Here is a 27,645-nt window from a genome sequence, read left to right on the forward strand (position 1 = left end):
ACTTTGGCCCGCAGACAGCCCACCCTCCACCCCGTCAGAATGAAAACATGGTGACAGCGGTGCTGGAGCCTCTGGCTGCAACTTTAACTCAACTAAGATATGAGTTTCATTCGTCCCGTGACCGCGCCAGTTACTTAAAACACTTGTACTGTACTGCATCTCAAATCATGTTTTCCCACTGAGATGAGTGGAACTGCCATTAATCCTTGAAGCCTTCCCCGAAAAGCAACAAAAATGTTTAAAAAAAGATAACACTACTATAAAAACATCACATAATGACCAGGGATGGGCAAGTACAGTTGCTAGGTATTTCATTGTATTGAGGTCCATGGGGGTTGCCGATACCATTCACCGATACGTCACACGTAAAGACAATTGGGCTGTTTTTGTTCCGATTTGTCTCCTTCCCAAAAACTATCTTTTAAGATTGTGCTGTGAGATTATCCCAATTTCCCAGGTGGTGTTAACAGTGGGTTAGTCCCAATACGTCTGAATGGTGTCGGGGCCCACAATCCTAAATATGAAACATGTTCAGTATTTGCAGTCAAAAATCTTCACGTGGTGGAGAAAGCTGACTACTTACGAGTCGCTTGACTCCGTGGACTGTGACGTGAACGGAATGTAGCCAATCAAAGAAGTGCCCTGACTGACTAATAAAGAAGCGGCGATAAATAAAACAAAATATGACCGACCGTGGTCGTGTTTTTTGTATAAAAGTGACTTTCCCAGACGGCAAGAAGTATTTTATGACTTCACCATCTTCCAAAACTCCCGCCTCGGGTCCTCTTCGGAAACACTTGACAAACACTGACACATATCTTGAGGATTTTGTTTGGAGAGCAATGGTGGGGCAGAATCTTAATATACCCCCCCAAAAAAACCTTTATGTGTGGGGTCTGTCACAGATAACAATCTTTTAAATTTAGGAAAATCTGTACGTGTAGCGGGTTGAAGGCCGAAACAATTTGTCCTCCTTGCTAGTAGTTAGCGCAACACTGCTAGCAGTGGAGTTGAGACTACAGCAACAGTTGATGCTCAACTGCACTGCTGCATCCCTACAGCTGCTTGTGCGTGATTGTGCGCGCGTGTGTGTGTGTGGTCATGTTGACTCCCTCGTCTCTGACCGGAGAAGGCAAAAGGTCAAAACAAGTTTAGCTCACTTGCTGCAGAGGTTACTTGAGGCCACCGGAGAGCTTTGAGTGATTATTGACAAACAGAGGAAAAGGATCAATGCAGCAGAAGACTCAGAAGGCGGGGAGAAATTAAACTGTGACATTATTTGCTTTTAACAGCTGAGAGCATGTTTCCTTCTTATTATTATGAATTATTGGCCTTAACCAAAAAGTGTGTCTCATATTCCAGTCCATTCCAAAATGAATCCTCTCATATTTGTTATACATGTCAGTATTTTATCCATTTTAAGTTTAAGGTTGTGCCTCAGCGACAGAAACTTAATTTACTTTTCCTTCGCCTGTGTGTTTTTGTCCTATATATTACAGATTTTGTAGTTTTGTAGTTTTCGTCCAAAATGTTGAATCGATCCAATCTGAGATTAAAATCTGTGATTAAAAGTGTGGGACAAGACACCCAAATTATGATAAAAGTCAACATTCAATGAGAACAAAGTAAAAAAGATATATAGAATGCTTTTAAGAATGATAATATCATAATATGTACAACAGCTGCACCATACTGAGTGTGGTTCCTAATATTTTGACCCCCTCGCGCCGCTCAAAACACATGTGTCGGATCTCGTCATGCATGAGAGTCCCGCGCCAATTAGCATTAGCGCTATTCAGCAGCAGTCAGAACACAAAACGCAGCAAAAACAACGCAACAACGTTTCATCGTCATTATGGATGCAAAACATGACGTCACATGAATGAAAGACAACACGTGTTCGTGCAGATGAGCCTGTTTTTTATTCACTCAAAACAGTCAACCACCAAAAACAAGAAGCAAGTTCGTTCGTCAGATAGACGGATTGATCGCTCAAACTAAATATTTCATGAATAAAGTAACAGAATACCCGCGCATTATGCTGCAAAAATGTAGAGCATCTCAAAATTGTACTCAATAAAATCAGATTTTTCCTAGCTAACTAGAGAAATGATGACGGTTATTATTATTATTTTGCTGGACTGGCGCTCCAGTCTGTGACAGACTAGATGTTCGTGTGTGTGCGTGTGTACGTGAGTGTGAGTGCTGCGTGAAGGATTAGCGGCAATGTGTGTCCACTAGTGATTAGCCTGGTCAGTGGGCCTGTTGTGCATTCACTCCGTCCATTAGCATATTAATGCTCTCTCGCTCTTGATCCCCCCACCCCCCCCCAACCCCTTCGCCCCCTTCACCACCTTCACCAACACCCCCCGCCCCGGCACCCCTCCGCCCCGCTCTTTCTCTATATCCATATTTCCCACACTGACTTGTCACTTCCTGCAGCTCCCGTCTATAAATCTCACCCATGGCTTACGATCCGGCCGAGCGTATTTTAAGGCTCCATTTCCCTCCAGAATTTTCCCTCCTCATCCTCGATCTTTGCCTCCCTTTTCATCCTGTGAGGAAAACACACACACGGAGGCAAATTAGCCAATGCACACGCAAGCGGGTAAACACCCACGACAAGACTTCCAGCACCACGCCGAGCACGTCCTGGCCCTCATCCGCACATAGATCCTCCTCGATTTCGGAATCACGTGCCCGATATGAGAAATCGATGACATCTTTGAAATCTGAAAACTTTTTTTGCGTCATATTGACTTCGTCCCCCACTTTTTTTTAACGTCCATGTTGGGTTCTTGTGTCGAGCTCCATGAAAGTTGCTATTGAAGTGAATAATCTTCTGTCATTTTACAAACACGTTTTTATAAATAAATCTTTAGCCCAACTTGGATTCAATTCCGGCTCAGAGTCAACACCCGCCCACGTTTCTTTTTCCAGCTCATCCCTCGTCGACAGCGAGAGGTCAGGGGCGTGATGTCCATCCACAACTCCTGGTTTCACCAAGGCAGACGCAAGAATTGCGTTTGGACAATCAGCACCGGACCCCCCCGTCCTTCATTCTCGGCCGGTGGTGGGCGCGGGCCGTCCCCAATAGTCCCTTCCGTCCCTTTGATGACGACCTTTGGCCCCTCGGCCGCAGGTCGGCGCGTACGGCTGGATGTGAAGAGAGGAGATGGAGAGGAGGGAGCGGGAGAAGGTGCGGGGAAAAAGACAGAAAGCCAGAGCCCTAACTCATTCTGTGTGCGGGTGACACCATGATGAAGAGAGGGGTCACCGCCCGGGGCGGGGAGGGGGCAGGCCGGGGCCGTGCCGGGGCCGCCCCGCGTGAGCTGCTACAAAAGAACAAGTGCACGTCAAAGAAGACAAAAGCTCGCCGTGATAACTCAGCACATCAAGATGAGGAGGTGAGCGGCGGTGTGGAGCCAGCGTGGGGCAGGTGGGCAGGCGGAGGGGGACTGGAAGTTGTAGGAGGGGCGGGGGCCGGCGGGTGTGAAAATGTAAAAAAAAGTAAAGCTCTGACGACCCCTGATCTAATTTGCTAACATTTTCTCTTTCTCTGCCGGGAGGCGTTTTCTGCGTTCTTTGGTGAGGCCGGGCCTATTCATGGGAACCGCGTGTGCTGTGCCCACCATTGAGGTGCAGAGCAGCATGGCCACAAAGGATGCCAGAGCCCTCCCGGAGCCCCCCCCCCCCCCCCGACAGCTCGCCCAGACCCGTCCCATTTCTTATTGCGCTCGCTTCCAAACCACGCCGGAAGCCGCTCGCGCGACCACGCGTCCAAACGAGCGAAGCAAAGGCGCAAACTTTTGCCTTCAAGTTTCCCGAAGGCCCGAGCTCGTCTGCTGTGTCCTCTCCGGATGCCGGAGCTCGAATCAGCTGACACGCGCTAAAAGCTCAGCAAGGTGAAACGAACGGAATTACCTCGGAAAGCACGTGATGAGTAGGGGGTCTCCGTCCTCCTCCGAGGCGCCCCCCCACCCCACCCCCTCGCTCGGCCGCCGGCTCCCCTCGCTCCTCTTCCGAGCTTGACCACGCCGGTCCCGCTCCTCCATCTTTGCCCCTCTTCGCCTCTTCCACCTCTGGTCCCGCGTCCTTCTTCCTCTCCTTCTTCAACCCTCTGTGTCCGGACCCCCGCCCAACCTCCCCTCGACCGACCCCCCACCCCACCCCACCCCACCTCCGCCTTTACAATTCCGTGGCCCTTCTCCCGGTTTTCCCCGCCCTCTCCGGCTCTCTTTCTCACTCTCCCTTTCAGCCCTCGCCCGTCTCTGCCTCGCTCACTCGCTCCCTCTCCTCATTTCATGCAGCGCTGGGGTTACCTAAGAGACTGGGTCTCAATGGAGAAAATCTCCTTTGGCACAATGAAGTGGGTGAGAGGCAGAGAGGAGGGGGGAGTACGGGGAGGAGCGGCGGGGCGGCATGGGGGTTTGGGTGGAGGAGGTGGTGGTGGGGGGGGTGTCGGGAAAGTAGTAGGATGCAGATGCATGCGGAGACGGAAGATATGAAATGCACAAATGTGATGAGCTTGTGCGATTTTGGCCCGCCTACCCAAAACCATTAGCCCTCCCCACCCCCCGCCCCACCTGCTCCTCACCCAGCTCACTTGTGGAGCATTGTGAGTGAAACCCAAGACACAAAACATTAACGTCACGCTTATTTTTTGCAATAACTGGAAAAATTGTTCATCAATATGCTGCAACGGGCAGTGCGGGCGGCGGTACGCATGGTGAGCAGAGACTCTCCTCGTTTTCCCGACCGACGATGGCGCTTCAGGAAGGCCGGAGCCGAGAGGGATGAGAATGAGATGAGAATATCCGCAAACATACTTTGTTTGGGTTCGAAAGTATGTCGAGAAGTCTGCAAAGGAAGATCCCGAGTCCTTGATTCAAACCCCAAACCTCAGAAGAGCAAGGCGGACATGCTAACACGCTAGTCCACCATGCTACCGAAGCCCTTTTTGCCCAAAACAAATATTTCTCTTCCTCGGGGGCGTTTTGGAGCAACTAAGTCGCCGTAATGATGCCAGCCAGGCCTCTTTAATCTGTCCTCTCGTGGCTCGTTTAGAGGTTTCAGAGGTTAGTTACTGATTAGCGCCAAAACCGCGCGCACTTCATTTTGTGGCGGCCACCTTATTGAGCTCCTCGGCCGCGCTATTCACTTGGTCGTTTGTCTCCGAGTTTGCAAACACAGCCCCCCGTTGCTCCGCTCTGTGTCTTTACAACTACCACCCTCCAACCACCCCCACTCAGCCCCCCCCAACCCCCCCCTGCTTCTCATCGGAGGATGTGAGAAAACAATAGGGATAATAACAGTACAGAGATAATTAACGGCACACGCACGGAGTTAGCGCTCTCCTACACGCTGGACCGCAAATAGCTGCAGTGTGAAATGGGATCTGCGCATGGCTATTTTTAACAGGCTTCCTTACCGAGGTTCTAAAAAGTCTACACACCCATGTTCAAATTCCAGGTTTTTGACGGTAAAAAAAACGCGACCAAGATGCATCACTTCGAAACAATGAATGTGCGCTATAACCTGTACAACTGGATTGATTTTTGAAAAAAAATCTTTTTCGAGATGACAAGAGAAAATAAACAACTGAGATAAGGTGGTTGCACGTGTGTTCACACCCCTCTTAAAAATGGCCGCTGTTCAAATTTGACTCCATTGGACCGAGAACAAAAATCTCTCAGAACATAACGTGGGAACGTGATGTGTGGGCCACCGAAAAGAACTTTTTAATGAATATTAATGAAATCGTTGCTAAATGCTGGATTTAATGCAAACACAACACCGCTCAGCACCAAAAGAACACCACCCCTACAGTGATGCAGTATCATACTTTGGGGTTGTTTTTCTTAGCAGGGCCTCGACTCGTTTTTTTTTGTTTTGTTTTTTTGCCACGGTGACTCGCTTGTAACTTGAATGTGAACTAACTTGCGAGTATATGTGATTTCCTCCGCCCTCAGGTGTGCTGAGACGCCAGGATCTGGGCCCTAATGGCTTCATCAGGCCTCGGTACACGGGCCCCCGCTGATCTGAGGCGATAAGGGGTGTTTGAATGCGGCACGGTGAGGCTTTGGGGAGTGTGGATGGGGGCATGTGTGTATAAGTATGTGCAGAGAGGGTGAGATATTGGGTGGGAGGGGGGTCTTAGGGCAGATTGTCCACGGTGCCCCCCCCCCGCCCCTGCCTCCCCCCTCCCTTCCAGTCGGCTCTGAATGAAGTTATTTCCAGGCCTCTGTCCATCTGTTACCGTGGCAGCAGCAGTGAGCAAGGTGTTGCCATGGCGCGCCGGACACAAAAAGGCGTGGCGTGGGAACGAGTCCAGGGGTCAGGAGTAAGGGTCAGCGGGTCAAGGGTCACAGGCAGCTGGACAGCACACAAGAGGAGGCCGGGGTGAGAAAAGAAGGCGGGAAGAGAGGCTTTCCCCCCCCCCACCCCCCGCTAGCTTTTCTTCTTTCAGACGGCCGAGGAGTGGACGCCGCTGGACGTTAACATTGAACTGATAAAGCAAGGTGGGGGGTGCGAAGCGGGCCCCCAAAACGGAGCTTTGCGAGGCTCCCTTGCATTAGCCGGCGGCGGCTAATCGTAGGCCGCATTTGCCAGCCAATTGACGGTGCTCAATGCCATGCGTGCACGCCACCATTGAGGAGACGGCGGAGGCCGGAGGGTCGGCGTGTCTGTGTGGCCCCCGCCTACACTTTGGCCGCATAAGTGACACCCAGAGCAGACAAAAGGCGGCTTCATTCCATTCATTTTGAGCTGCGACAATACGCCAATGAGTCAATAGGTGACTAAACGCTACAATACTTTTACATTTATAACGGGCGTCTCAAACTCAGACAACCTCAAGCAACTTTTGGGAAGCAAAATTCCAGTCCCGCTCACAAGATTGAAATCCCTCGACCAGTATGAGAACGCCGGGATCATGGATGTCACAATCACTGTTGCCTCCACTGAACATCACCATGGATGTACAAGACGCACAATCAACGTCAAATGACCAAAAAAAAAAAAAAAAAAAGGGCGGGAAAGTACAAATAGAAGAGAGAAAAATTGCAGGGCTCTTGTAAGAAGCTGCCGAATCAAATTAGGAATGACTTCTATAAACCCCTGCCTGTATTTCCTTGATCAAATCATCAATGCTACAACATTCCTAGGAAATCGCAATGCCCCATCCCCGGACAAACCCCTTGGAATAATTGAAACGTCCACCTGCCCCCGTAGCCAAGCCAAACAGGCAGTAGATGGTGAAGCACATCAGCGGATAAGACGTTATGACAACGTGGATAACAACGCAATTACACTCACACACACACACACACACGTAGCCACACACAACGTGTAAACACACACACACAGGGCCCCTTTGGACTTTAATGGCCGGTCGCCGAGATGAAGCGAGCTCAGCATCCCCGCTCGTCGGAGGCCGCCGTAATAGGATTAGGAGCGGGCCAAGTCCAACGCTCCGTTTGACACCTTTTGTCCGCCCGCCCCGAGACGCAGATCACAGCCATGGCGAGCGCCACAAAAAGCCTTTGAACAAATTGTGTTGTCGCTACAAATGCGTCCTGATGGGAGAACGGCGGGCCGCAGGTTCCGCGGCACATCACATTAGCGCTGATTGTTGACGACTCAATCCGCATTCAGTGCAAGAAATGACGTCTTTTCACATTTGGAGCTCAATGAGATGGGTAACTATGGCTTTTAAGTTTTTGGCAACGCAAGCACCTTCCTAGTTTCTATTTCAAAATAAACCGGTTGTGGGAATAAAATGATATGCTTATACGACTCAGCACCTTCAAGTTTCAAATGAATTTTCAGTTCTTGTTCCAAATAGATGCAATCATTAATCCATTCAAGCACCCAAAAATAAGATGTTTTTAATAAGGCAAGTTGTAGTCTTTTTTTGTACAGAGGATAAAGAATATATGCTTGTGAGTATTGTCATTTTGTCTTTTTACATATTGTTATACGGTTCTGGGTTGGAATCTGGCCTCCACGTGTGTGTTACGTTGCTCAGTGCACGTGTGTCATCGGTGTGACTTTGAACCTCGCCCCTCTGACTTTTTGGCAGGAAGCGTAGGCGCTCATAAAACTCTTTTTGGTGGTTCTCCCAGTGTGCGCTGAGGCCGGGGAGAGCACAGAGAATCTCTGTGTGGACTCCCATCGTGTGACGGGACGCGAGGACGCCGCCGGGAATGTCAATGGTCTCGCTCCAAACCAGCCGCCACCTGTTGCGTCAAAGTGTCATCATGGTCGAGGGGAGGGGAGTTCAAAGTCAGGCGTGCGATCCGCACACTTGGGCAATCACCGAATTTGGAGTTCTTTATTTCTACTTCTCCCTCTTGAAAATATGCGGTGTGTTTTTTCAAACATGTTGAAAACCGTTTGGAGATTATTTAGCTTGGTCTTGTTTTTTTATACCACAACAAAATTTGCCATTTGAACAGGGGTGTGTAGACTTTTTCTATCCACTGTATTATGTAGATTTAAAGAGGAAATCAACCCAAACATATTTTTTTCAATAATATGTTCCCAGCAGGCCCACTAGTTGAAACAAGACATTCTGATTAATATTGCGTTTGTGGAATAAGAGTTAATCCACACATTTTTAGCCATCTCAGGGGGCGGCCATTTTGGCATTTCCGTCAACTGAAAATGATCATGGCTCAGCTTCAGAAAACAGATCAGCTGTGATTGGTCGTTACCTGAGCCCTGAGCAGTTGTGATGTCATTTTCAGTCGGCAAGAGTGACAGAATGGCCGCCCCCAGAGATGGCTAAAAACGAGTGGATTAACTCTTATTCCACAAACACAATATTGATCAGAATGCCTTGTTTCAACTAGCGGGCTTGCATAGAACATATTCTTGGAAAAAATATGTGTGGGTTTACTTGCCCTTTAACACAACGGAGAACGTTTACTAGAAGGTGAACAAAATAATTGGGATTTTTTTTTTTTTTCCGAATGTAATTATTCTAATTTGGTGAGATGAAAAATTCTGTGTTTTCGTTAACTATAAGCTACCATCATCACAACTTCTGTATATTATACTAATGCATTGATGTGTATTGAAACGACATGGTAAAACGTTTAACTTACTCATGTCCATTCTCGATACTAAAAAGAACAACAGGCAGATTAATCAATACACACGATTTAAAAAAAAAAAAAAAAAAGGAGGGAAGTTGTCTGTGGTGTGAATGTGTGTAGACGCTTATGCAGAAAGCCCCGTTTACCTTGAACTCCACTCATCCCGTCTCTGGGGCGGGGTCAGGTATTGTCGCCGGGCCTGACAGGGTCAGGCGGGGGCGAGGGACAGAGGGTAGTCGCGCCCCACCCCACCCCCCCACCCCCCCCACCTCCCCCTCCCCGCCCTGCGGGGTCGTGGGCCGCTGCCCTCGCGGGGGGCCATAGAATAGGGGGCCAGCGAGGTATTGGCAGATTTTGGTGGAGTGCAGATGCTCAATATGCAGATGTCTAATCGAATTGTGCGGCCATGAATTGGTTGCCCCTCTGATTTGCATGAGGACAATCCCCGCGCCAAATGAGCAGCCGGCTGCAGACGCCCCTCCAGGACGTGTGAACTTGAAGTAGACTTTACTCAACGACAAAGATTATTGATTGATACCTGATGTCTGTGAGTCTGTCTGGGAGCACGTCTGACATCTGTCCAGACGTTGCTCAAAGTGAGAAAAAAAAATGTAAGGTCCGGAGAACCTAGTGGTGGGGGGTCAGGAGCCGGCTTCTGTGGTGGCCTCGACAATACCACAAGAACCGACGGCAATTTCTCTTATTAATAAGCCTATTTCCATTTCTCCACAGTGTTCAGTTAGCTAGCTAGCTATGCCTACACGCCAAAAATGCTTCTTTCTCTGGATGCCACAATTTTACAGGACGGTTCTGTGACTCTTGGCTGCACTGCTTTCAGTACATATACGTGGATGCTAGATTTTTTTGGACCAATCGTATTTCAGCCTGTATGTGTTGCCATGTCAAGCTAATCTGCCCAGGGCCTTCAGAATCAGTAGTTCTGAGCTATGTAACTATATTAGCAACGTGACAAAAATTTTTTTTTAACCAATAAAAATTTGAAATTCATTCTCACATGGCCAACCAATGACAGCAGCAATTTTACGTCTTCTGATTGGTTATAGCAAAAACCTTTAAGCCCAAGTTTGACGAGCAAAATGCAGTGTAGAAAACTGCACACATTAATACATTCACTGATTCAACTATGAGGTTAAAATAATAGCTGTGTATAGGCAATGTAAAAAAAAAAAAAAAAAACTTTTAATTTACTAATAAACATGTTTTTATTTTGAATTTTTATTTATTTTATTTTTTTTTACATTTTCACAATATTTTTTCAACAGTTTCAAACTTTAACACGAGTCAATCTGACCCACAATTTAACAGGAAGGTAATTTAATTAACCAATTATAGAAAGAAAGAGCTAAATGAATGCGACAAGAGTCTTGATATTGCAATTCTGCTGACAATTGACAACACATATAAGGACCCAACAAGTTCCAGGAAATACTTCGTTGCTTTGTTGAAACGTCACATTCCCTATTAATTCTCAGAAATGCTGTCCAACCATGAACGCTTTTATACTTTCATCAGTCTAAGTGGAAACAACGACCTCTACATCTGGTGATGTAGATAAAAAACATGATTTTGTGGGGGTGTTGGGGCATAATAAAAATGGAAAAAGGCATAAAAAGGGCGGGAATATACAATTGAGTTGTTTTCACAAGCAATGATTTGAAAAAATAAAATTCTTACAGTTTTATCAAATGTTGCATCTTTACAGCCTAGGTAAAAACAGGAGAACAATAAAGTACCGTTACAGTACACCATTACCGTTTTTACAAGTACAGATGTGCAATTTTTTAAACGAACAACCTAAAATGACCAGAACCATGAAAAAGCACAAAACATTGTTCACAAAAATAACCTTTTTCACATCCAGTGTCATTGTTCGTTAATACTATGATCCGCTATCTTTGAATCCTACTACAATGAATGAATGAATGATTGAATGAATGAATGAATTACTCCTCTGTGTCCACAGACAAAACGGTCTAACTGGCCACCAAATCGAAGCCTGAAACAGAATCAATGAAGGGCAACATAGATCAATATTCTCATAAATACCATTTCTTCTCTTCATTTGCGGTCCTCACCTTTGCCCTTTTTTTCCCTAAACCTGCACGATGCGATGGCACCGGCCGAGATGAGCAGCAGAACCACCACAATGCCTCCAATCACCGGTGGGGGCAGCGCCGGACCTGGAGGCAAATCTGGACACGCAAAGCTGGACAAGTATGAATTGTGATTTTTTTTTGGCAGGTGACATCATCTACACTAGAGGTTGTCAAACTTGGGTAGCAGGGAGTCGACATAAAATGATTACAGTTGTCGTGTTTCTTAGTGGGAATAAAGTCGCTCATCACTTTAAAAAAAATAGTAGCTAGTAAATAAGTCTGAAAAGTTGTTACATCTAGTACATTTTTGATTCTGGCTATTTGGTCCCTATACCTCTGAATAAGCTGGGGTCCACTGCATTATATATTATACTGCCCCCTGGTGGCCAAGGCGCACCCACCCGAAGAAAGCCCATTGAAAGCATGAACTCTTGACGCAAAAAATGTTTAAGGCTTCACGTTCTATTTAATTGTGTTACGACTGTATTCTTTTAGCAAGTAACATACTGTAGTGTGCTGTATTTCTTTTCTTTTCTTTTTTTTTTAACTATTGCTTTTTTGTTGGTGTCTTGGGGAGGGCTGCAACAATCATTTCCCATTTCCATCCACCACCGTTATTCTTTGGCCAAGATGCCACAAGATGGCGCCAAATCAATATTACACCATTATATCGAGTGAATTTTTCAGCAGATAATGTAGGCTAGGTTCCTAAAGTAAAACATTTTTTACTGAAGGCCAAACCGCGAATATGAAGGCGTTCGACCAAATCGCTACGTTGTCAACACTGACTGTGCTTTTGTAAGCTAGCTCTGCTGTTTGCAGTTATGTTACCAGTGTAGCGATGATGGTGACATATTGAATTTAACCCAGCTGAACTTGATTAAGTTACTTTCGATTAAACAGGTGATGAATATTTAGGTTAACACATTCCGATGGTGTTTTATGTCGTTTTGTTTCACTTGCGTCCCCCCAGCCCCCCGCATGCAAGAACGAAAAAGTTTGAGAATGTGTTGTCTATCAAAGATACCCACAGTTGGTTCTGATCACAGCTTTGTCCAGGGTGGCGTACATCTCGACCTGGTTGCGCTTGTCAAAACCAAAGACGCACTCGTACTGGGCCCACTCGTCCTCCGGGATGGCCGACACGTTGAGGCACAGGCTCTTCTGGAAGGTTCCGTCGTGGTTGGGCAGGATCTCCCCATGTTGCGGGACTAGCTCCTGGACCTCCTTGCCATCCCTCCTCCAGAACATCTTGGCTGCGTGGCCCGGGTAGAAGCCTGTGGCGTGGCAGCAGACCGGCGACCAGGGTGTCTTCTGGAGAAGCGCCAACTTGGGGTGCACTGCAGGAGAGGAGACACCGTGGATGACTTGACTTGCAGTGGATCCGAAAAGTGTTAGGTTACAGCCTTATTCCAAAATAGAGGGAAATAAAATCAATGCAGTGATTGCACATTTCAGCCGACAAGAACTCCACTTTGAAAACGTCATCCCTGCTGGTGAGCCGCCGATCACGAGAACGTTCCTCCTACCTATTCTGTTCAGGAACTCCCCCCCGAAGCGCATGTAGTTTTTGATCCAGTCGCGACAATCGTTCAAGTAGAAGTGCTTCATGTACTGGATGGTGGCCGTCTCGGCGTCCCATCTTTGTTTGGTGAGGTGGGCGGCCTGCTGGGGTGCGATCCAGGTCTCCGTGTCCAGGTCCAAGAGGATGAAGTCCTCGCCGTTGTAGCCGTAGCGGTTAAAACCCCTCACCACGCCCGTGTCGGTGTCAACCTCGCAGCCGCTCACCCGCTGGAGGATGTGCACGCCTGGAGGAGGCGCAACCACGTTTATTCATCCTGTTTTTTTTTCAAGAATATGTTCCCAGCAGGCCCACGAGTTGAAACACGGCATTCCGATTAATATTGCGTTTGTGGAATATGAGTTGAGCAGCTAAATCCATCCTTTTTTAGCCATCTCCGGGGGCGGCCATTTTGTCATTTCTGTCGACTGAAAATGACATCACAACTGCCGTGATTGGTTGCTACCTGAGCAGTTGTGATGTCATTTTCAGTCGACAGAAGTGACAAAATGGATGCCCCCGGAGATGGCTAAAAACGGTTGGATTAACTATTCCACAAACGCAATATTTATCAGAATGCCTTGTTGAACTAGTGGGCTGGCATAGAAGATATTATTGAAAAAAATATGTTTGAGTTGACTTTCGCTTTAAGGTCAGAAAGACAATTCCGCATACCAAAGTAGTTCAGTAGTTATGGGCAGGAAGTCAAAGATAGATTTTTTTTTCTGTGTGGATTACGTCCAAAATCTGAATGACAAAAGGAGCGTGAAGAAGGCGGTAGTCATACCTCCTGTCTGGTTGAAATGGATCTTCAGGTTGTAAATGTCGGCGTTGAAGTCTCTCCGGTGGTTCCGGCACTGGTTGGCGTACCAGACCAGGTGCTCGGGGTCCTTCGAGAGGTACTCTTGGACCCAGGCCTGCTTGGGCTCCGCGATATCTTTGTCGCTGTTATAATAGCCCACCGGCTCGTCATTCAGCATGACCACACCCACGAACTGCGACATTTTGGTGACCCCCGAGGAGGCGGTCAGGAAGTAACTGAGGAATACTTTCTCTGCAGGGTGAAGGAGATTGTAAGGATCATTTCCAGGAGACACATTCAACATTTTACCCACAATTTAAAACAGCTAGTTCCAAGGTGTTTTAGTTTAATTTTGTTTTTTTTAAACACACACACACACACACAAACAAGAGAACATGCAAACTACACGCATGTATGACAAAGACGACAGATTCTTACTCCGAACTGCGGAATTGACCACTAGTCCACTTTTAAAAGTGTATAACGAACTTTGCCGAAATGTGAAAGCGAAAGTCAAGATGAGGAAAGTTTTACGAGAGTTACAAACTAAACCCGAACAAAAAAAAAGTTGTTTTTTCTCCCTACCTGAGGACGTCAGCTGGCTGAGCAGAAGTACGAGGATTATCTTAATCATTTTATCACTTTTTGTTTATCATCTCATCCACGAGACAGTAGTGACAGAAGGCTGACTGGAAATTGTGCAGGGTCGAAAGCGGAAGTTGCGTAATATTTTCAGAATAAGGTAATTTTAACAGTAAAATTTTTAATCCAGCATACTCTACCAGTCAAAAATTTCGAAAGTTTCTCATGCTGTTGAATGAAAAAACATGTCTAAACTTTTGACTGGTATTCGTTGTATTCATAAAATGTATTGACGTTTGTTCACAATAAACTACGTCGTATATTGATTCATTTAAAAATGATTTAGCTGATTAAATAATTGATTTATAGTACAAAATAAAAGTAATAAGCACTTCGGATAATGGATGTTTTTCAAATGACATAATTTATATGTGCACTTTAGCTACTGCAATTGATAAAAAAACAATATGCTGCGGGTGTATTTATTGATTAACGCAAAGCATTTGATACTATTGATGACTCATTACTTCTGCAGAAATGTGAACAATATGGCACAAGAGGTGTAGCATTTAAATGGTTATGCAGTTATTTAAGTAATAGGTTTCAAAATGTAAAAATGATTTGTGTATTTTTCTTTTCTGTTTTATGCGTACAACCGAAATAAATCATTCATTCATTTCACCGTTTTGTTGTTTGTTTGGTGTTGTTGTTTGTCCCAACTGTCACTTTGGAAATAAAATCAACTGTAACCCTTGTGCAAAAAAGTTTGCGCTGTTTTATATGGTTGGCATTTGCATTGATATGTGCAGTAACGTGTCTAATTAGTCATGTGGCAAGTGAGTTAAAAAAAGTTACAGTATATATGTTTATTATTGCAATAAAACACAAAATATAAAAATAGTTTCCATGTGGATCACATTACAGGGAAGTGCAAAGGGCGCTTGGAAGTAAAACCTGGACTGCTTTGGGCTAATACCACAGTATTCTACTTTTTTATACTCACAGTCAATATATAAAATAACAAATAAATAATAACCCAAGTCAAAAATATGTAAAAAGTTAACTTATGCCGGAAAAGAGTCAAACAACAATTAAGGGTGATTGTTAAAAAATACATCAGCTAATTATGATTTTGGCTTCTCTTGTAACAAATTCTGGTCCTGTCGTTATTCACAGGCACCCTGGAAGTTTTACAGACATCCTCCAAGGCTCACTGCTCACAGTCTTGACCCTGGGATTGGGGTTGGCATTGGGGGAGCGCAAGTTCCACGCCCGCTAAAGATAGAAATATGGAATATGCAGCAGTTAATGGAAGATTTTGACGGAAGCCGTCACTTACGTGCAGTATCAAATACAACCAGGTGCAAGGTAGAACACTTACTGTTAACAGCCTGGAATCCTGAAAAATAAGAAGACAAATGAGAATTTCCTGCTGAGAGTCAATGATGAGACAAAAGATAAACGGCTCTCAAGAGACTTTGAACTTCCTTATCTCGGTGAAACTGACTCATTGTAAAACCTCATTGTTGTCTGTGTCGATTCTGTTATCTTGTTCACGGTAATCGCCGTTTCAATGGAGGAAACTGGACTCTTCTTGGTTGTTGAAGACAATTCACATTTCATCTCAAATATTCCTCAATTCTAAAATTCAACCCCAATGTGACCACACCAAAGGGATAGACTCACCAATTAACCAACCAAAAACAATCAATTGTCTGACTAAGCGGACGATCAATTGACTAATCAACTAACCTAATCTATGAACCATTCAAAAAACCATCTCTCTCTCCCCCAAAGATTGTAAACCCGTTATGCTTATGCATTGTTCTCACCACTGTCAACATTGTTTCTTCTCCGGATGTAACGTCCCACAACGGCGGCTGCGAGAAGGATCAGCAGTACCCCGACGATGCCGCCGCCGACCGCACCAGCTGGAAAATTTGGTCGAGGAGCTGTAACCGAAACAGAACGTTGAGTTTGTTAGGCCCGCATACAATCCTGTTGTTGTGATCTGAGATTCTTTATACGGACAAGACTTGTTCCTGCAAAGTAGTAGAGTCAGTGCAGTCATATAAATTGTATTGTATTGTAATGTCATTTTCAGTCGACAGCAAGTGACAAAATGGCCGCCCGCTGAGATAGCTAAAAACGGGTGGATCTAGCTGCTTAACTCATATTCCACAAACGCAACATTAATCGCAATGCCGTATACAACAGTCAATGCTACAGTTCCACATCGACTTACTCCAGTTGGTTTGGATGGCGTCTTTGTCCAGTTTGACGACCAGCTCCCCCTTGACGCCGTAAAGCTGAAACACACACTCGTATTCGGCCCACTCAGCGAGCGGCACCGCAGACACGTTCACGTTGACGCTCATCTGGAAGGTTCCGTCGTGGTTGGGCAGGATCTGGCCATGTTCCACGTCTTCGTAGAGCTCTTCGCCACCTCTCCTCCAGAACAGCATGGCTCGGTTGGGGTAGAAGCCCGTGGCGTGGCAGCAGACCAGCGACGTGGGCGTCTTCTGGAGGAGAGCCATCGAGGGAAGCTCTGCGCGAGAAAAGAAGAGGTGGGAGTCAAGTCATTCGACTCGAGTCCCGCACCTCTGGGCTGCGGGCCGATGTCCGGCTCCGGAATGCAACCTCACCTTTTCTCTGCAGGACACTCTTCCCGTAGCGCACGTACATCTTCAGCCACTGCGGGCACTTGTGGATGTAGTAGTTCTTGTTGTACTCTAGCCTCTCCGCCTCTCTGTCCCAAAGAAGCTTGGTGGTGAAGGCCTGCTGCGAGGGCGCCGTCCACGTCAGCGTCTCCAGGTTCAGCACGATGAAGTCTTCGCCGTCGTATCCGTACTGGTTGTAGCCCACTACCTCGCCGCTCTCGTCATCAAAATCGCAGCCGTTCAGCCGCTGCAAAATGTGGCTGCCTGCATGGCGGGGAAGTCAGAGTGCTTTCAAAGGCTCTGATGCCATGCCTACTCTTGTGACCAGAACGGTTTTATTGAAGGGTCAAAGGGAACACGCCACACCTCCAGACTGGTTCAACCGTTGACTCAAGGTCTTGAGGTTGTTCCTGAAGACCTGCAGGCTGCCGGAGCACTTGCGCTTGTACCAGTCCAGATGCTGCGGTTCGTCCTGGACCAGCTGCTTCATCCATTCCTGCTTGGGTTCCGCTGACTGGATGTCGCTGTCGCAGTAGCCCACCCGGATACCGTCCACTTCAGCAGCACCCACAAACTCGGGAAAGTTATTCACCCCAGAAGTTGCGGTGAGGAAGTATTTCAGGGAATGTCTTGCTGCACATTGTGTAAGTTAGAGGAAATAAATATGTAGTTGTTACAGTGAATATTGGTTGATAAATGTGCATTTTAAAGGCCAGCTTGTTTTGATATATAAATTAACAGAATGCTGTATACAGAAGGGGTGGGATTTCATCATTTCTGCCCACTGCTTTCAAACAAATTTTTACAAGTTTAAAATAACCTTTGGAACATTAACTCGAAAGTCTATCATTTCACATTAGCTCCCGGTCTTATGTTTTATTTTTCCAATTTGATTTCTTAAATAAAGTCTTCCAGCACATCTACTTTAAGAAAAAATAAAATAAATACATCTTCAACAATAAATAAGTTGTTGCTGTTGAGTGATTACCGTCAGTTGATGGCTAAAAATGAAACCGAAAGTGCGTTTTTCTTCTTGCGCAAATGGAGGATAAACTCAAAAGAGAGCATGTGAAATCATGGCAAAATTAGAACAAGAGAAAGCGAGCTGACCTGCAAATGTGTACTGCACACTCCAGAAGTCCAAGGCGAGCAGCAAAGTCAAAATCTTGTTCATCGTGATCTTCATCTTGTGTACTCTTGTCTGCACGTGACGTCGTTTACTCTGAGCTGAAGGAGGGCTTTGGGGCGAATGCCTGTGCCTGCAGATAAAACACAAGGAAAGAGCTGACCATCCAAAAGTATCTACATATATACAAAAATATTAAATATGTATGTGCACATATACATATATATATATATATATATATATATATATATATATATATATATATATATATATATATATATATATATATATATATATATATATATATATATATATATATATATTCTATTGGATGAATTTCTTTTGAATTTTATTTTGGTGGCAGTTTGTTTGCTCGTCCACTGTGACGTCACGAGCTCCAAACAGGATATGCCACCAAACAATCCCCAGCGAAGGATCTCGCGAGATTGTCCCCCACTTCCCCTTCCCCCCCCCCCCCACTTTCTCTCATTCTCAACCTGAAACGCTGTAAAAACGGCTCTTCCGTTATATAATTAGCGGGTCGTTTCTGTAACGTTTCAAAACACATTTATGAAGCATTATACGATTTAAAAGATGGCACATATATCCTGTGTCATGTAATACTACTTGCGGCAAAGAAACAAGGAAGGGGATGCGGACTTGGACTCGGGATGTCTTCCCGCGAGATTTGGGGACTTGTGCGAATGCCACGTCTCGGCTAGCAGCTAGAATAGCTACAGGTAGGAAGCATCCTCCGAGGTGAAGCGGCGTCGAGTTTGTCCGACGCGAAAAAGACAAACAAACACGCAGGCAACCGGACGACCATTAGTGCACTCAGGTAGGCATCTTCAACAATGTTTGTTTGCATGTTAATTTGGCCGGTACTACTTCTGCAGTTAGCATTGGCTCGCTAGCCGCTTAGCCGCCAACTGATGCTGCGTTCGCTCTCACGCTCGTTTTGTTTATTTGGTTTAGGGCTTAAGTGGTGGCAAAAGTCAAGAGCTAAATCTGCTTAGTCGGTCACGGCCGAGGCGTCAAGCGACAAAGTGAAGTCCGACTGCAAACTTGTGAAACGCGGATCTTTGAAATTGAAGTTGCAAACTTTTCATCTTGCAGCCCCCTGCCTGCAGATTCCTGTAGAAAAATCAATACAATCAGACAGCAATGCAATGCAATGCAATCAATCATCTCGATGGTTTCTATTCATTCGATTGGTGCACAGAGGGAGCCACTTAATGGATGTTTTTCTGTTGCTTGCTGAGTGGCTTTGTTATTTTCATTCAGGTCCCAAAATGACACTTTCCTCAAGTATCGCAAGCTTTTCCTCCACTAAATTCCTCCACATTAATGGAACTATAGCTGTAATTATTTTGTTGTTCATCCCCATGACCTATGTTTGTTTGACTTAAATTGTTAGCAAATATGTAATAAAAGTAAAATGGGTTGTTTTTACATGTAATTGGATGAGGTGTTTGACATTTACATTATGTTTTTTCAGCTGCAATGTGGCTCATAATATAAAAAAATGAGTTGGACACCTCCTTCAGGACATATACACAACTGCGATTGGTTGGCAACCATTCTAGGATGTACTGTACATGCAGGCACATGTGCACACATTTCACATAAGAGAAAAAAGAGTGGATATGCAGTTTAATTATGTACCTTCTGCCATCTAGTGGAAGACCGTTTAGTTGCTCTGCCTGTTGCAACGTGACATTATTTGTTGGAAATAAATGAAAAGACTACAGGGTTTATCCTGGCTCAGATTGAGGCACAGGTGGTACCATGCGCCATGACGTGCATGTTTTTTGTAAATTCAATTTACCCACTTTCTTTTGCAGGGAACATACTTTGAGTTAAGAGTTCCAATAAGAATGACTATCACGTTAAAGCATTCCTTTATTAATACTAGAGCCACATTTTTGGCTTTTTTTTTTGTGTTACTGTAAAGAGCCACATTATACATATGGGTGCACATAAACCTGAGCTGGAGGCATCCGCCTCTCAATTTTGAATGCAGGAAAAACCCTGGAGTAGTTGGGAATCACTGTTGTAGAGGATGGAGTTCATATTGGCGACCTGCTTCAGGTTTTTTTCATGTGTTCTCCAGGTAAATACAATGGGGCGCCCACATCTGCTGGCAGTGACACTGGCTACGTCTGCTCTAGTGCTGTTGTTCGCCTCCCATTTGAGCGACGCGCACGACCACCATCACGGCCACCATCACCATCATGGCCACGCCCACGGGGACGAGCACCATCACCACGGCCACTCGCACGGCCCGGAGGTGAAGATGTTCCACGGCGCCAGCAAGTGGAGCGCTGAGGCCAACCTGCCGCCACAGGAGGAGGAAGTGGATGAGCACCACGGGCACGAGCACTGGCGCGGTCATGACGATGACCACGGACATGAGCATGCGCAAAGCGATGACCACGCCGACGCCGACGACCAGGGTAATGTCAACGAACAGGCGCAAAACGTTGATTACAAGCGTACGGATGACTCGCAAAACGACGACCGCGTGCAAAACAGTGATCGGGGTCACGCCGATGACCACCATTACGACAATGACCGAGGGCAGCCCGATGAGCACGCGTACACCGATGACCTCGAGTATGTCAGTGACCAAGAGCAGGTTGATGACCACGAGCAGGTTGATGACCACGAGCAGGTTGATGACCACGAGCAGGTTGATGACCACGAGCAGGTTGATGACCACGAGCAGGTTGAGGACCACGAGTATGTCAGTGACCAAGAGCAGGTTGATGACAACGAGCAGGTTGATGACCAAGAGCAGGTTGATGACCAAGAGCAGGTTGATGACCAAGAGCAGGTTGATGACCACGAGTATGTCAGTGACCAAGATCAGGTTGATGACCAAGAGAAGGTTGCCGACTACGAGCAGGTTGATGACCACGAGTATGTCAGTGACCAAGAGCAGGGTGCCGACCACGAGCAGGTTGCCGACCACGAGCAGGTTGATGACCAAGAGCAGGTTGATGACCAAGAGCAGGTTGATGACCAAGAGCAGGTTGATGACCACGGGTGGGTTGACGAGCACGATCACGCCGATGAGGACCGTCGCGAAGATGACCTAGGCCACACCGATGACGATGACCACGAGTACGCCAATGACCAAGGGCAGGTTGACGAGCACGATCACGCCGATGAGGACCGTCACGAAGATGACCACGAGCAGGCCGATGATCACCGGCACGCCGATGACCGCGTTCAAAAGGATGAGCCCGAGGACGCGGCCGATGACGGGCAAGATGAGGACGATGATCACGGTCACGCCGATGACGACGACCATGCACACGGTGATGACCACGTGCATGCCCAAGAGAATGCTGATGACTATGCATGTGGCGCTGACGGCCTCGGGCATAGACATGGGCACAGGCATGCTTGGGCTGTCACTATAGAATATTTGTCCAAACAATTATTCCATTCATGGAATAATTGGATGAAAAAAAATCTTTTTTTTTTTTTTTTTAACTGATAACTGATTATTGTTGTGTATTGGTGTTGTTAAACGATTAAGCAATAAGGTACAAGAAGGAGAGATGTAGTCGCCAAGCTTTGTGAAATTGAGTGCTACTTTTTGGACGCTGATTAATGCAAAGGTTGAAGTGATTATTTGTCGATCAAACGATTCGTCGTTGTACCTTGCAGACCACGCGCACGCTCATGACCACGGTCATTCACACGGCCACGGGCACCACCACGGTCACGGCCACACGCCCGAAGGGCTGAAGAGTGACGCAGAGAAACGGGACACGATGGAGCTGTGGATGCAGGTTCGACAATCCAAACCATCCTCTCTCCCTTGCCACGTTGACTTTGAAAACGATCGCTAATCCCGACCTTCCCTTCCTGCCCCTCAGGCCATCGGCGCTACGCTGCTAATCAGCGCCGCGCCGTTCCTCATCCTCTTCCTCATCCCGGTTCAGTCCAACAGCGGCCAGCACCAGAACCTGCTCAAGGTGCTGCTGAGCTTTGCGTCGGGAGGCCTGCTGGGCGACGCCTTCCTCCACCTCATACCGCACGCTCTGGGTATGTCGTGCGCTTGACAATTGGCAATTTGAAACATTTTCGGGAGGGGGGGGGCAATTCTTTTTACACGCTAGCCTAGCAGCCAAAAATTGCGGCCGCACGCTTTGCTGTAATTCCGTAACGACTCGCACAGCGTGTCGAGAAAAGGTTTGAAGCCGACCTTCTGCTTCTGCCCATCACACAGAGCCGCACTCCCACCACGGCGGCGCCACCCGCGCAGCTGAGGAGTCGCACGGCCACGGCCACTCGCACGGTAACTGACACTCAAACCGCGAAAAAAAAAAAAACGAGCTTGGCTAAACGTCAGCGATTCAACCCGACTTTGAGTGAGATTGTGTGACTTGCTTATCCCAAATCATTTGACATGACTTGCTTGAAACGTGAAGGTTATAACTTGAGACTTCCTCCTGATTTGCATAAACGTGACTAGTCCCCACCTGTGCTTCCACAGGCGCCGCCCACGATCACATGATGTCAGTGGGCCTGTGGGTGCTGGGTGGCATCGTCGCCTTTTTGATTGTGGAGAAGTTTGTGCGCTTTCTGAAGGGAGGCCACTCGCACGGACACTCGCACGGTAAGATGAACGCCGAGAAATCCTCTGAGCCTACGCAGCTCACTTGCCACTTTTTTTTTTTTTTTTTTTTTTTTAAGATGTCAAGGAGAAGGACAGCGACGGTGAGGAGAAGAAGGCACAGAAAAAGAAGAAGGTGGAGAAGAGTGCTGGTGAGTAGAAAGCCGGGCGATTTAAAAAAAAAAAAAAAAAAATTTGGGGCGGGCTAAACAATTAATCGGATTCAAATTGAGACGGCACTCTAGTAGAATGCAATCTGATTTAAAATATTTTTGGCCGTGTTGTCGCTGCAGACATCAAGGTGTCCGGCTACCTCAACCTGGCGGCTGACTTCACTCACAACTTCACCGACGGCCTGGCCATCGGCGCGTCCTTCCTGGTGGGTCCGGCGGTGGGCGCCATCACCACCCTCACCATCCTGCTGCACGAGGTGCCGCACGAGATCGGAGACTTTGCCATCCTGGTCCAGTCCGGCTGCACCAAGAGGAAGGTGGGCCACGGGACTTGGGCTTTTGTCCCGCCTAGTCTGACAATTTCTGTCAATTCTCGGTTGCTTCCTTTCGACGTCAGTGTTAACTTCCTGTTTCCCATCAGGCCATGTGTCTGCAACTGGTCACCGCCGTGGGGGCGCTGGCCGGCACCGCCTGCTCGCTGCTGGCCGAAGGCGTGGGCGCGGCGGCCACCGCTTGGATCCTGCCCTTCACGGCGGGCGGCTTTGTTTACATCGCCACGGTGACGGTCCTCCCGGAGCTTCTGGCCGGCCGCTCCACTTTCGGCCAGTCGCTGATGGAGATTCTGGCCCTGCTGTTCGGCGTCGGCATGATGGTTCTGATCGCAGAGTACGAGTGAAAAGGAAAAAAAGAGGACCGCTTGAAATGACGTCTTTTAGTCGTCTTTTTCCCTTTTTATATTTGTGGGACTCTACGTTGCGGGGTTTCTTTTGGCATCCGTTTTTGTTTTTTTGGGGGTTTTTTTTCTCCAGATGGGAAAGCGTCAGGAATTGAGCTGATGGACACGTCTGGAGAGGACTTACACTTTCTCACACGCACATACTGTTTTTGTTCAAAGTAGCTGCTTGGTTTAAAGCACACATAGACAGAATGTTCACAAACTGTAAGAGTTCAATGGTAGAACCTCAGACATGACGTTGGGAAAAATTTATTATTAAGTTGTGGCCACAATATGCACGAAATGCTCATTTGTGGCCACAAAATACTGAATTGTGACCAAGAGTCGGGTATAACGTGTACACAAAGTATTCATTTGTGAATAAGAATCATGTCTAACGTGCTTCGGTTTGAAGCTCATGTCGGCATATTTGCGTAAGAGGTGAGAGCCACAGGCATTTTTTTTTTTCAAATTGTCACACAGGTGCTTACTACGTACTAATTTGCGGTCCTGAAATGGGGCAAACAAATTCCTGGTAACGAATTAGGTCAAATCTGGGCACTTTTGTCAGCATTTTTGTGCAAATCTTGTGGATAGTTTTTGTTTTTAAATCACTACAGTGTCATGCTTGGAGCTCTGTACAAAGATGATCAAGCGTGAGTGCAGTTTGTTTAGCCACTGTGAAATGAGCAGACTACAACACCATTGTACACAACTGTGACCAACAATAAAGGCTGAGAACGTTCTCGACTTCCGCCTTAAACATCACAACGCAAGTTTAACTTTGGCCACGGCGCTGCTGGGGAGCCTGGTCCAAGCGAAACATTTCACCTAGAAAAACTTCCTGAGGGAGAAGCCACGTGGCACGGCTTGACTGACAAGCCAGGGGTGTGCAGAGGGTGGGGCCAATGGGGCGGGGGCCCCGAGCATCCATCTGAGGGGGACGTCCATAGCGCGGCAGCCCCTTGGGTTAGGGTTTCAAATCAGGGTTTTAAATTAGAGTGACGGTTTTCAATTTGGGTTGGGGTTTCAACTCATGGTTTTAAACTTGGGTTAGCATTTCAAATTCAAGTCAGGGGCGTGCAGAGCGTCAGCATCCACCTGGGGGGAACCCCCCCCCCCCACCCATCGCCAATTGTAGCATTTGCAAATGTATTCCACATTCATACTGTACGCAAGATTCATATTTAATTAACGTTGAAGTGTCAATGTAGGATTCTTTGACTAATAGAATGGCATCTGACTCGCGCCCTGCGAACCGCTATTTAGCCCTGACGCTAATTTGAGGCCAAGTCAGTGCTGTTTATGCTGAAGATAGCCAAGCTGTCACAGGTCATTAAGTGAAACGGTCTCAGTTTTCTTTCTGCTTTTATTTCCTCCCTCATCACAACCGTGACCTACTCTGCCCCAAATCAACGTCGTCGGCCTGTCCCATTTGTGTGTCGTCATTTTCCGTCAGAGCGTTCCTGCACAGGACCTCCACAGACTTCTTGGACGGGGTCCTCATCTTGAACCCCACAAAGAAGTAAAGAAGCGGGTTGATGCAGCTTTTGAAGAAGGCCACGCCCTTGGCGAGGGGCATCCACGTCTTTACCACTGTGCAGTCTCTGTCCACCATCTTGAGCATCAGCAGGCTGTGGTACGGAGCCCAGCACAGGAAGAAGGCGGCCACCAGCAGGGCCAGCACCCCCAGGACACGCCACTTGCCCGGCAAGCGGGTGCGGCGGATGCCCACCCCGGCCACGATGTAGCAGGCCAGGATGACCAGGAAGGGCAGCAGGAAGCCGCACAGGAAGCGCATGATGTAGAGCGACTGTATGTTCTTCAATTTGCACTGGGTTATGTTGTTGTCGCAATGGAGGTTATGTGTGGAGAAGAAGGGCCAGCTGAAGCCCAAGACCGCCCCCCACACGCACACGGCCACCACCCGGGCGGCGCACACGGTGCGGTGGCGCCGGGTAAACACCGGCAGCCGGACGCAGAGGGCCCGGTCCACGCTGATGACGGCCAGCATGAAGACGGAGCAAAACATGTTGGCGTGCTTGGAGAAGCCGACGAATCTGCAGATGACCAAGCCGAAGGGCCAGTGGTTCAGGAACAGCTGCTTGATCAGGGACAAGATTCGGGTGAAGCAGAAGATCAGGTCCGCCACCGCCAGGTTGACCAGCCACACGTTGAGGACCGATGTCTGGGGAGCAGGCAGGACTGTATAAAGTTCTAGACATGCACTTGTAGTTGTCTGTCACATTTGTCAAGTTTTCCACCAGTCTTACTCGACGTCAGCGTCAGTTATTGATTTCAACATGAATCAATCTACATGTGCAGCCCACCAGGTTTCATGCAAATCCTACACAATTTAATCATGTTCATCTTGCAAACATTTGATTTCCTAATTACATGATTTTTAAGTGTTGGGGAGGAAAAAAAAAGAGACCCAACCGCGTTAGACTTGCATCCTGCCACCCAGATGACAGCAGAGTTGCCCGGAAGGCCGAGCAGGATAGTGATTGTGTTGAGCACCACGGTGATCACATTTATGCTGCCTTCGACACTTTCCGAGGCCGACGGGACACTAGGGGTGGCGTTGAGGAAGAGCGAAAACGCTGTTTGACTACGATGCATCGTGACACCTGAAGAGGAGACAAGAGGTGGGAGCACTGCAGTCACATGACTTCACTCCAGTCAGTTTGAAGTCGCCAATTTTAGTACTTAATTGGGACTTGCTTAGCCAAAACTTAGAAGAGACACGTTGTAAATGAATAATAAAGAACCCCTTATTTTTTCGTGCGTTGCCCGCAAACAATCAGCAACCCACCACAATCTGCGCAGTGCAGAGGCCGCCACAGTAAGTCCTAGAACGTTTTGGATTCAAGGATTATATTTGTTGTTCAAACCAGAAAAGGGACAGCATGCAAGGTTAGCAACTCAAATAGACGAGGCACAGCACCTACGACATACTTACTTTATCCACCATTAAAACCAAGACCTGTAAACATTGTTAGCTTGCTAGGTAGCCACGGACCAGTTTGATGTAAAGATATATGTCAATGGACCGGTTTCGATGATACGTTTAACATTGTTCATATTAAGACTATAAATAACATTTAGCATTTATTGTTTTTCATGTCTTGTCCTTGTTGTTCTGTTGTGTTGTTTCCAATGTGGAGACTTATGTAATACAGTACGTAAACTTGTGCTAGCTAGCTATGTATCCTAGGAACAATGGGCAACAGAACATTAAAATGAATTAATTATGAAACCAGTTAAAGAAAAAAACTCGTTGAGATTCAAAACCTCTTTTCAAGAGTGACCTGGGCAGAATGGAACCACAAAATCAAAATGTCACGCCAAATAAACACACAAGACGGTAAGTGTAAGATACTCAATTTCAACTCAGAAGCGAGTTTATATCGGTGTGCAGTTTCAAGGACAGGTTCTAATTAATAAGGAGGCCTAAGTATATATAAGACGTGACCAGATAAATTTCAACCCCAAGAACAGTTGGCAAACAAGGCAGGCGAGAAAATAGCTGCTTGCCATTTGAAAATAGAATTGTCTTTGATTTATCTGCACGCAGCACTAACTTGAGCCGAGTCGAACAAAACTGAACTGTGTCAAAGGCTTCAAGTGATTGTAACGCTGCCGAAGAACGACAATAACTGATTGTATCGTCAGCATACGAATGGAACATATCATCAGGCAAATGATCACACCAATTATTCCCATAAATTGTGAACACATCCACAACTCACCATTCCGTTGAACATGTTGTTACATCTGCGACTTTGATATGTAGCTTTAACATGCTGTGTTTGGCACGTGGCGTGCCAAAATGTAATATAATCTAATAGTGCCAAATGAGAGTGCAGTTGGATGTGTTGTCTGAGATTGGACCCACCTGGTGCCACCCCTAACGCGACAGCTCAACAAGTCTTGTCCAGTTCAGTCAGTAGCATTTTTGAAATCCTAAAGCTTTATGAAATGGGTGACACCTATTGACTGCTAAGTCCCTCCTGTACAGTAGTTGGCGCTACGGAGCACAAAGGACCCAAGAGAAGTCTTTGGTCCTCTATGAAAATTCAAATCTCATAACCTTTATGACACCTTTCCTTAACCTTCCTAGGTCGGGATGAACAGCATTATAAAAACGCTTCCCCTACCTCGGCTGACCAGTTTTA

General features: G+C 46.8%; 4 protein-coding genes across 10 annotated transcripts; 1 reads left to right on the forward strand and 3 right to left on the reverse strand.

The window, feature by feature from the left end:
- Nucleotides 1-10,784: 10,784 nt before the first annotated feature.
- Nucleotides 10,785-14,316, reverse strand: LOC147132028 (major histocompatibility complex class I-related protein 1-like). 2 transcript variants are annotated; one of them, XR_015082198.1, is made up of 6 exons: nt 14,167-14,316; nt 13,567-13,833; nt 12,748-13,026; nt 12,250-12,558; nt 11,198-11,328; nt 10,785-11,118 (listed from the first exon to the last, which is right to left on the reverse strand). XR_015082198.1 is itself a non-coding variant. In XM_086015065.1 (6 exons), exons 1-6 carry the CDS (start codon nt 14,213-14,215, stop codon nt 11,096-11,098), a joined length of 1,044 nt encoding a protein of 347 aa, XP_085871191.1. In that variant the 5' UTR covers nt 14,216-14,316; the 3' UTR covers nt 10,785-11,095. The 2 variants fall into 2 exon arrangements, 1 of the variants encoding a protein (XP_085871191.1); XM_086015065.1 differs by having other exon boundaries at nt 11,198-11,314.
- Nucleotides 14,317-15,014: 698 nt separating this feature from the next.
- LOC147132029 (major histocompatibility complex class I-related protein 1-like) lies at nt 15,015-18,098 on the reverse strand. Of its 2 annotated transcripts, none has more exons than XM_086015064.1 (7): nt 17,934-18,098; nt 17,190-17,378; nt 16,809-17,087; nt 16,409-16,711; nt 15,996-16,115; nt 15,545-15,562; nt 15,015-15,438 (listed from the first exon to the last, which is right to left on the reverse strand). In XM_086015064.1, exons 1-7 carry the CDS (start codon nt 18,007-18,009, stop codon nt 15,374-15,376), a joined length of 1,050 nt encoding a protein of 349 aa, XP_085871190.1. In that variant the 5' UTR covers nt 18,010-18,098; the 3' UTR covers nt 15,015-15,373. The 2 variants fall into 2 exon arrangements, with proteins under 2 accessions (XP_085871190.1, XP_085871189.1); XM_086015063.1 differs by having other exon boundaries at nt 17,190-17,456.
- A 343-nt stretch (nt 18,099-18,441) lies between these two features.
- Nucleotides 18,442-24,217, forward strand: slc39a7 (solute carrier family 39 member 7). Of its 4 annotated transcripts, none has more exons than XM_086015013.1 (10): nt 18,442-18,787; nt 20,063-20,587; nt 20,642-21,272; nt 21,628-21,752; nt 21,840-22,008; nt 22,193-22,261; nt 22,460-22,582; nt 22,660-22,731; nt 22,873-23,069; nt 23,174-24,217. In XM_086015013.1, the coding sequence occupies exons 2-10, from the start codon at nt 20,072-20,074 to the stop codon at nt 23,426-23,428; spliced, it is 2,157 nt and encodes a 718-aa protein (XP_085871139.1). In that variant the 5' UTR covers nt 18,442-18,787; nt 20,063-20,071; the 3' UTR covers nt 23,429-24,217. The 4 variants fall into 4 exon arrangements, with proteins under 4 accessions (XP_085871139.1, XP_085871138.1, XP_085871140.1 ...); XM_086015014.1 differs by having other exon boundaries at nt 18,443-18,787; nt 20,063-20,713; nt 20,912-21,272; XM_086015012.1 differs by having other exon boundaries at nt 20,063-21,272.
- LOC147132031 (C3a anaphylatoxin chemotactic receptor-like) lies at nt 23,722-27,626 on the reverse strand. Of its 2 annotated transcripts, none has more exons than XM_086015066.1 (3): nt 27,366-27,626; nt 25,907-26,097; nt 23,722-25,655 (listed from the first exon to the last, which is right to left on the reverse strand). In XM_086015066.1, the coding sequence occupies exons 2-3, from the start codon at nt 26,087-26,089 to the stop codon at nt 24,852-24,854; spliced, it is 987 nt and encodes a 328-aa protein (XP_085871192.1). In that variant the 5' UTR covers nt 26,090-26,097; nt 27,366-27,626; the 3' UTR covers nt 23,722-24,851. The 2 variants fall into 2 exon arrangements, with proteins under 2 accessions (XP_085871192.1, XP_085871193.1); XM_086015067.1 differs by lacking the exon at nt 27,366-27,626 and adding an exon at nt 27,220-27,365.
- Nucleotides 27,627-27,645: the final 19 nt, after the last annotated feature.

Source organism: Filicampus tigris, chromosome 18, assembly GCF_054856515.1.
Source record: "Filicampus tigris isolate MCC_2025a chromosome 18, RoL_Ftig_1.0, whole genome shotgun sequence".
Classification (NCBI taxonomy): domain Eukaryota; kingdom Metazoa; phylum Chordata; class Actinopteri; order Syngnathiformes; family Syngnathidae; genus Filicampus; species Filicampus tigris.

What these genes read in the sequence shown, in the direction of transcription:
- LOC147132031 (XM_086015066.1), bottom strand. Translation starts at nt 26,089, where the DNA reads ATGCATCGTAGTCAAACAGCGTTTTCGCTCTTCCTCAACGCCACCCCT. An exon ending in CAGGATGCAAGTCTAACGCG is followed by an intron (nt 25,656 to 25,906) that starts GTTGGGTCTCTT and finishes CCTGCTCCCCAG; the next exon opens with ACATCGGTCCTCAACGTGTG.
- LOC147132029 (XM_086015063.1), bottom strand. Translation starts at nt 18,009, where the DNA reads ATGAAGATCACGATGAACAAGATTTTGACTTTGCTGCTCGCCTTGGAC. An exon ending in TGTGCAGTACACATTTGCAG is followed by an intron (nt 17,457 to 17,933) that starts GTCAGCTCGCTT and finishes CACAATGTGCAG; the next exon opens with CAAGACATTCCCTGAAATAC. An exon ending in GAGTGTCCTGCAGAGAAAAG is followed by an intron (nt 16,712 to 16,808) that starts GTGAGGTTGCAT and finishes TTTCTCGCGCAG; the next exon opens with AGCTTCCCTCGATGGCTCTC.
- LOC147132028 (XM_086015065.1), bottom strand. Translation starts at nt 14,215, where the DNA reads ATGATTAAGATAATCCTCGTACTTCTGCTCAGCCAGCTGACGTCCTCA. An exon ending in CCATTTCAACCAGACAGGAG is followed by an intron (nt 13,027 to 13,566) that starts GTATGACTACCG and finishes CGCCTCCTCCAG; the next exon opens with GCGTGCACATCCTCCAGCGG. An exon ending in TAGGGAAAAAAAGGGCAAAG is followed by an intron (nt 11,119 to 11,197) that starts GTGAGGACCGCA and finishes ATTCTGTTTCAG; the next exon opens with GCTTCGATTTGGTGGCCAGT.
- slc39a7 (XM_086015012.1), top strand. Translation starts at nt 20,072, where the DNA reads ATGGGGCGCCCACATCTGCTGGCAGTGACACTGGCTACGTCTGCTCTA. An exon ending in CCTCATACCGCACGCTCTGG is followed by an intron (nt 22,009 to 22,192) that starts GTATGTCGTGCG and finishes CCCATCACACAG; the next exon opens with AGCCGCACTCCCACCACGGC. An exon ending in GAAGGTGGAGAAGAGTGCTG is followed by an intron (nt 22,732 to 22,872) that starts GTGAGTAGAAAG and finishes TTGTCGCTGCAG; the next exon opens with ACATCAAGGTGTCCGGCTAC.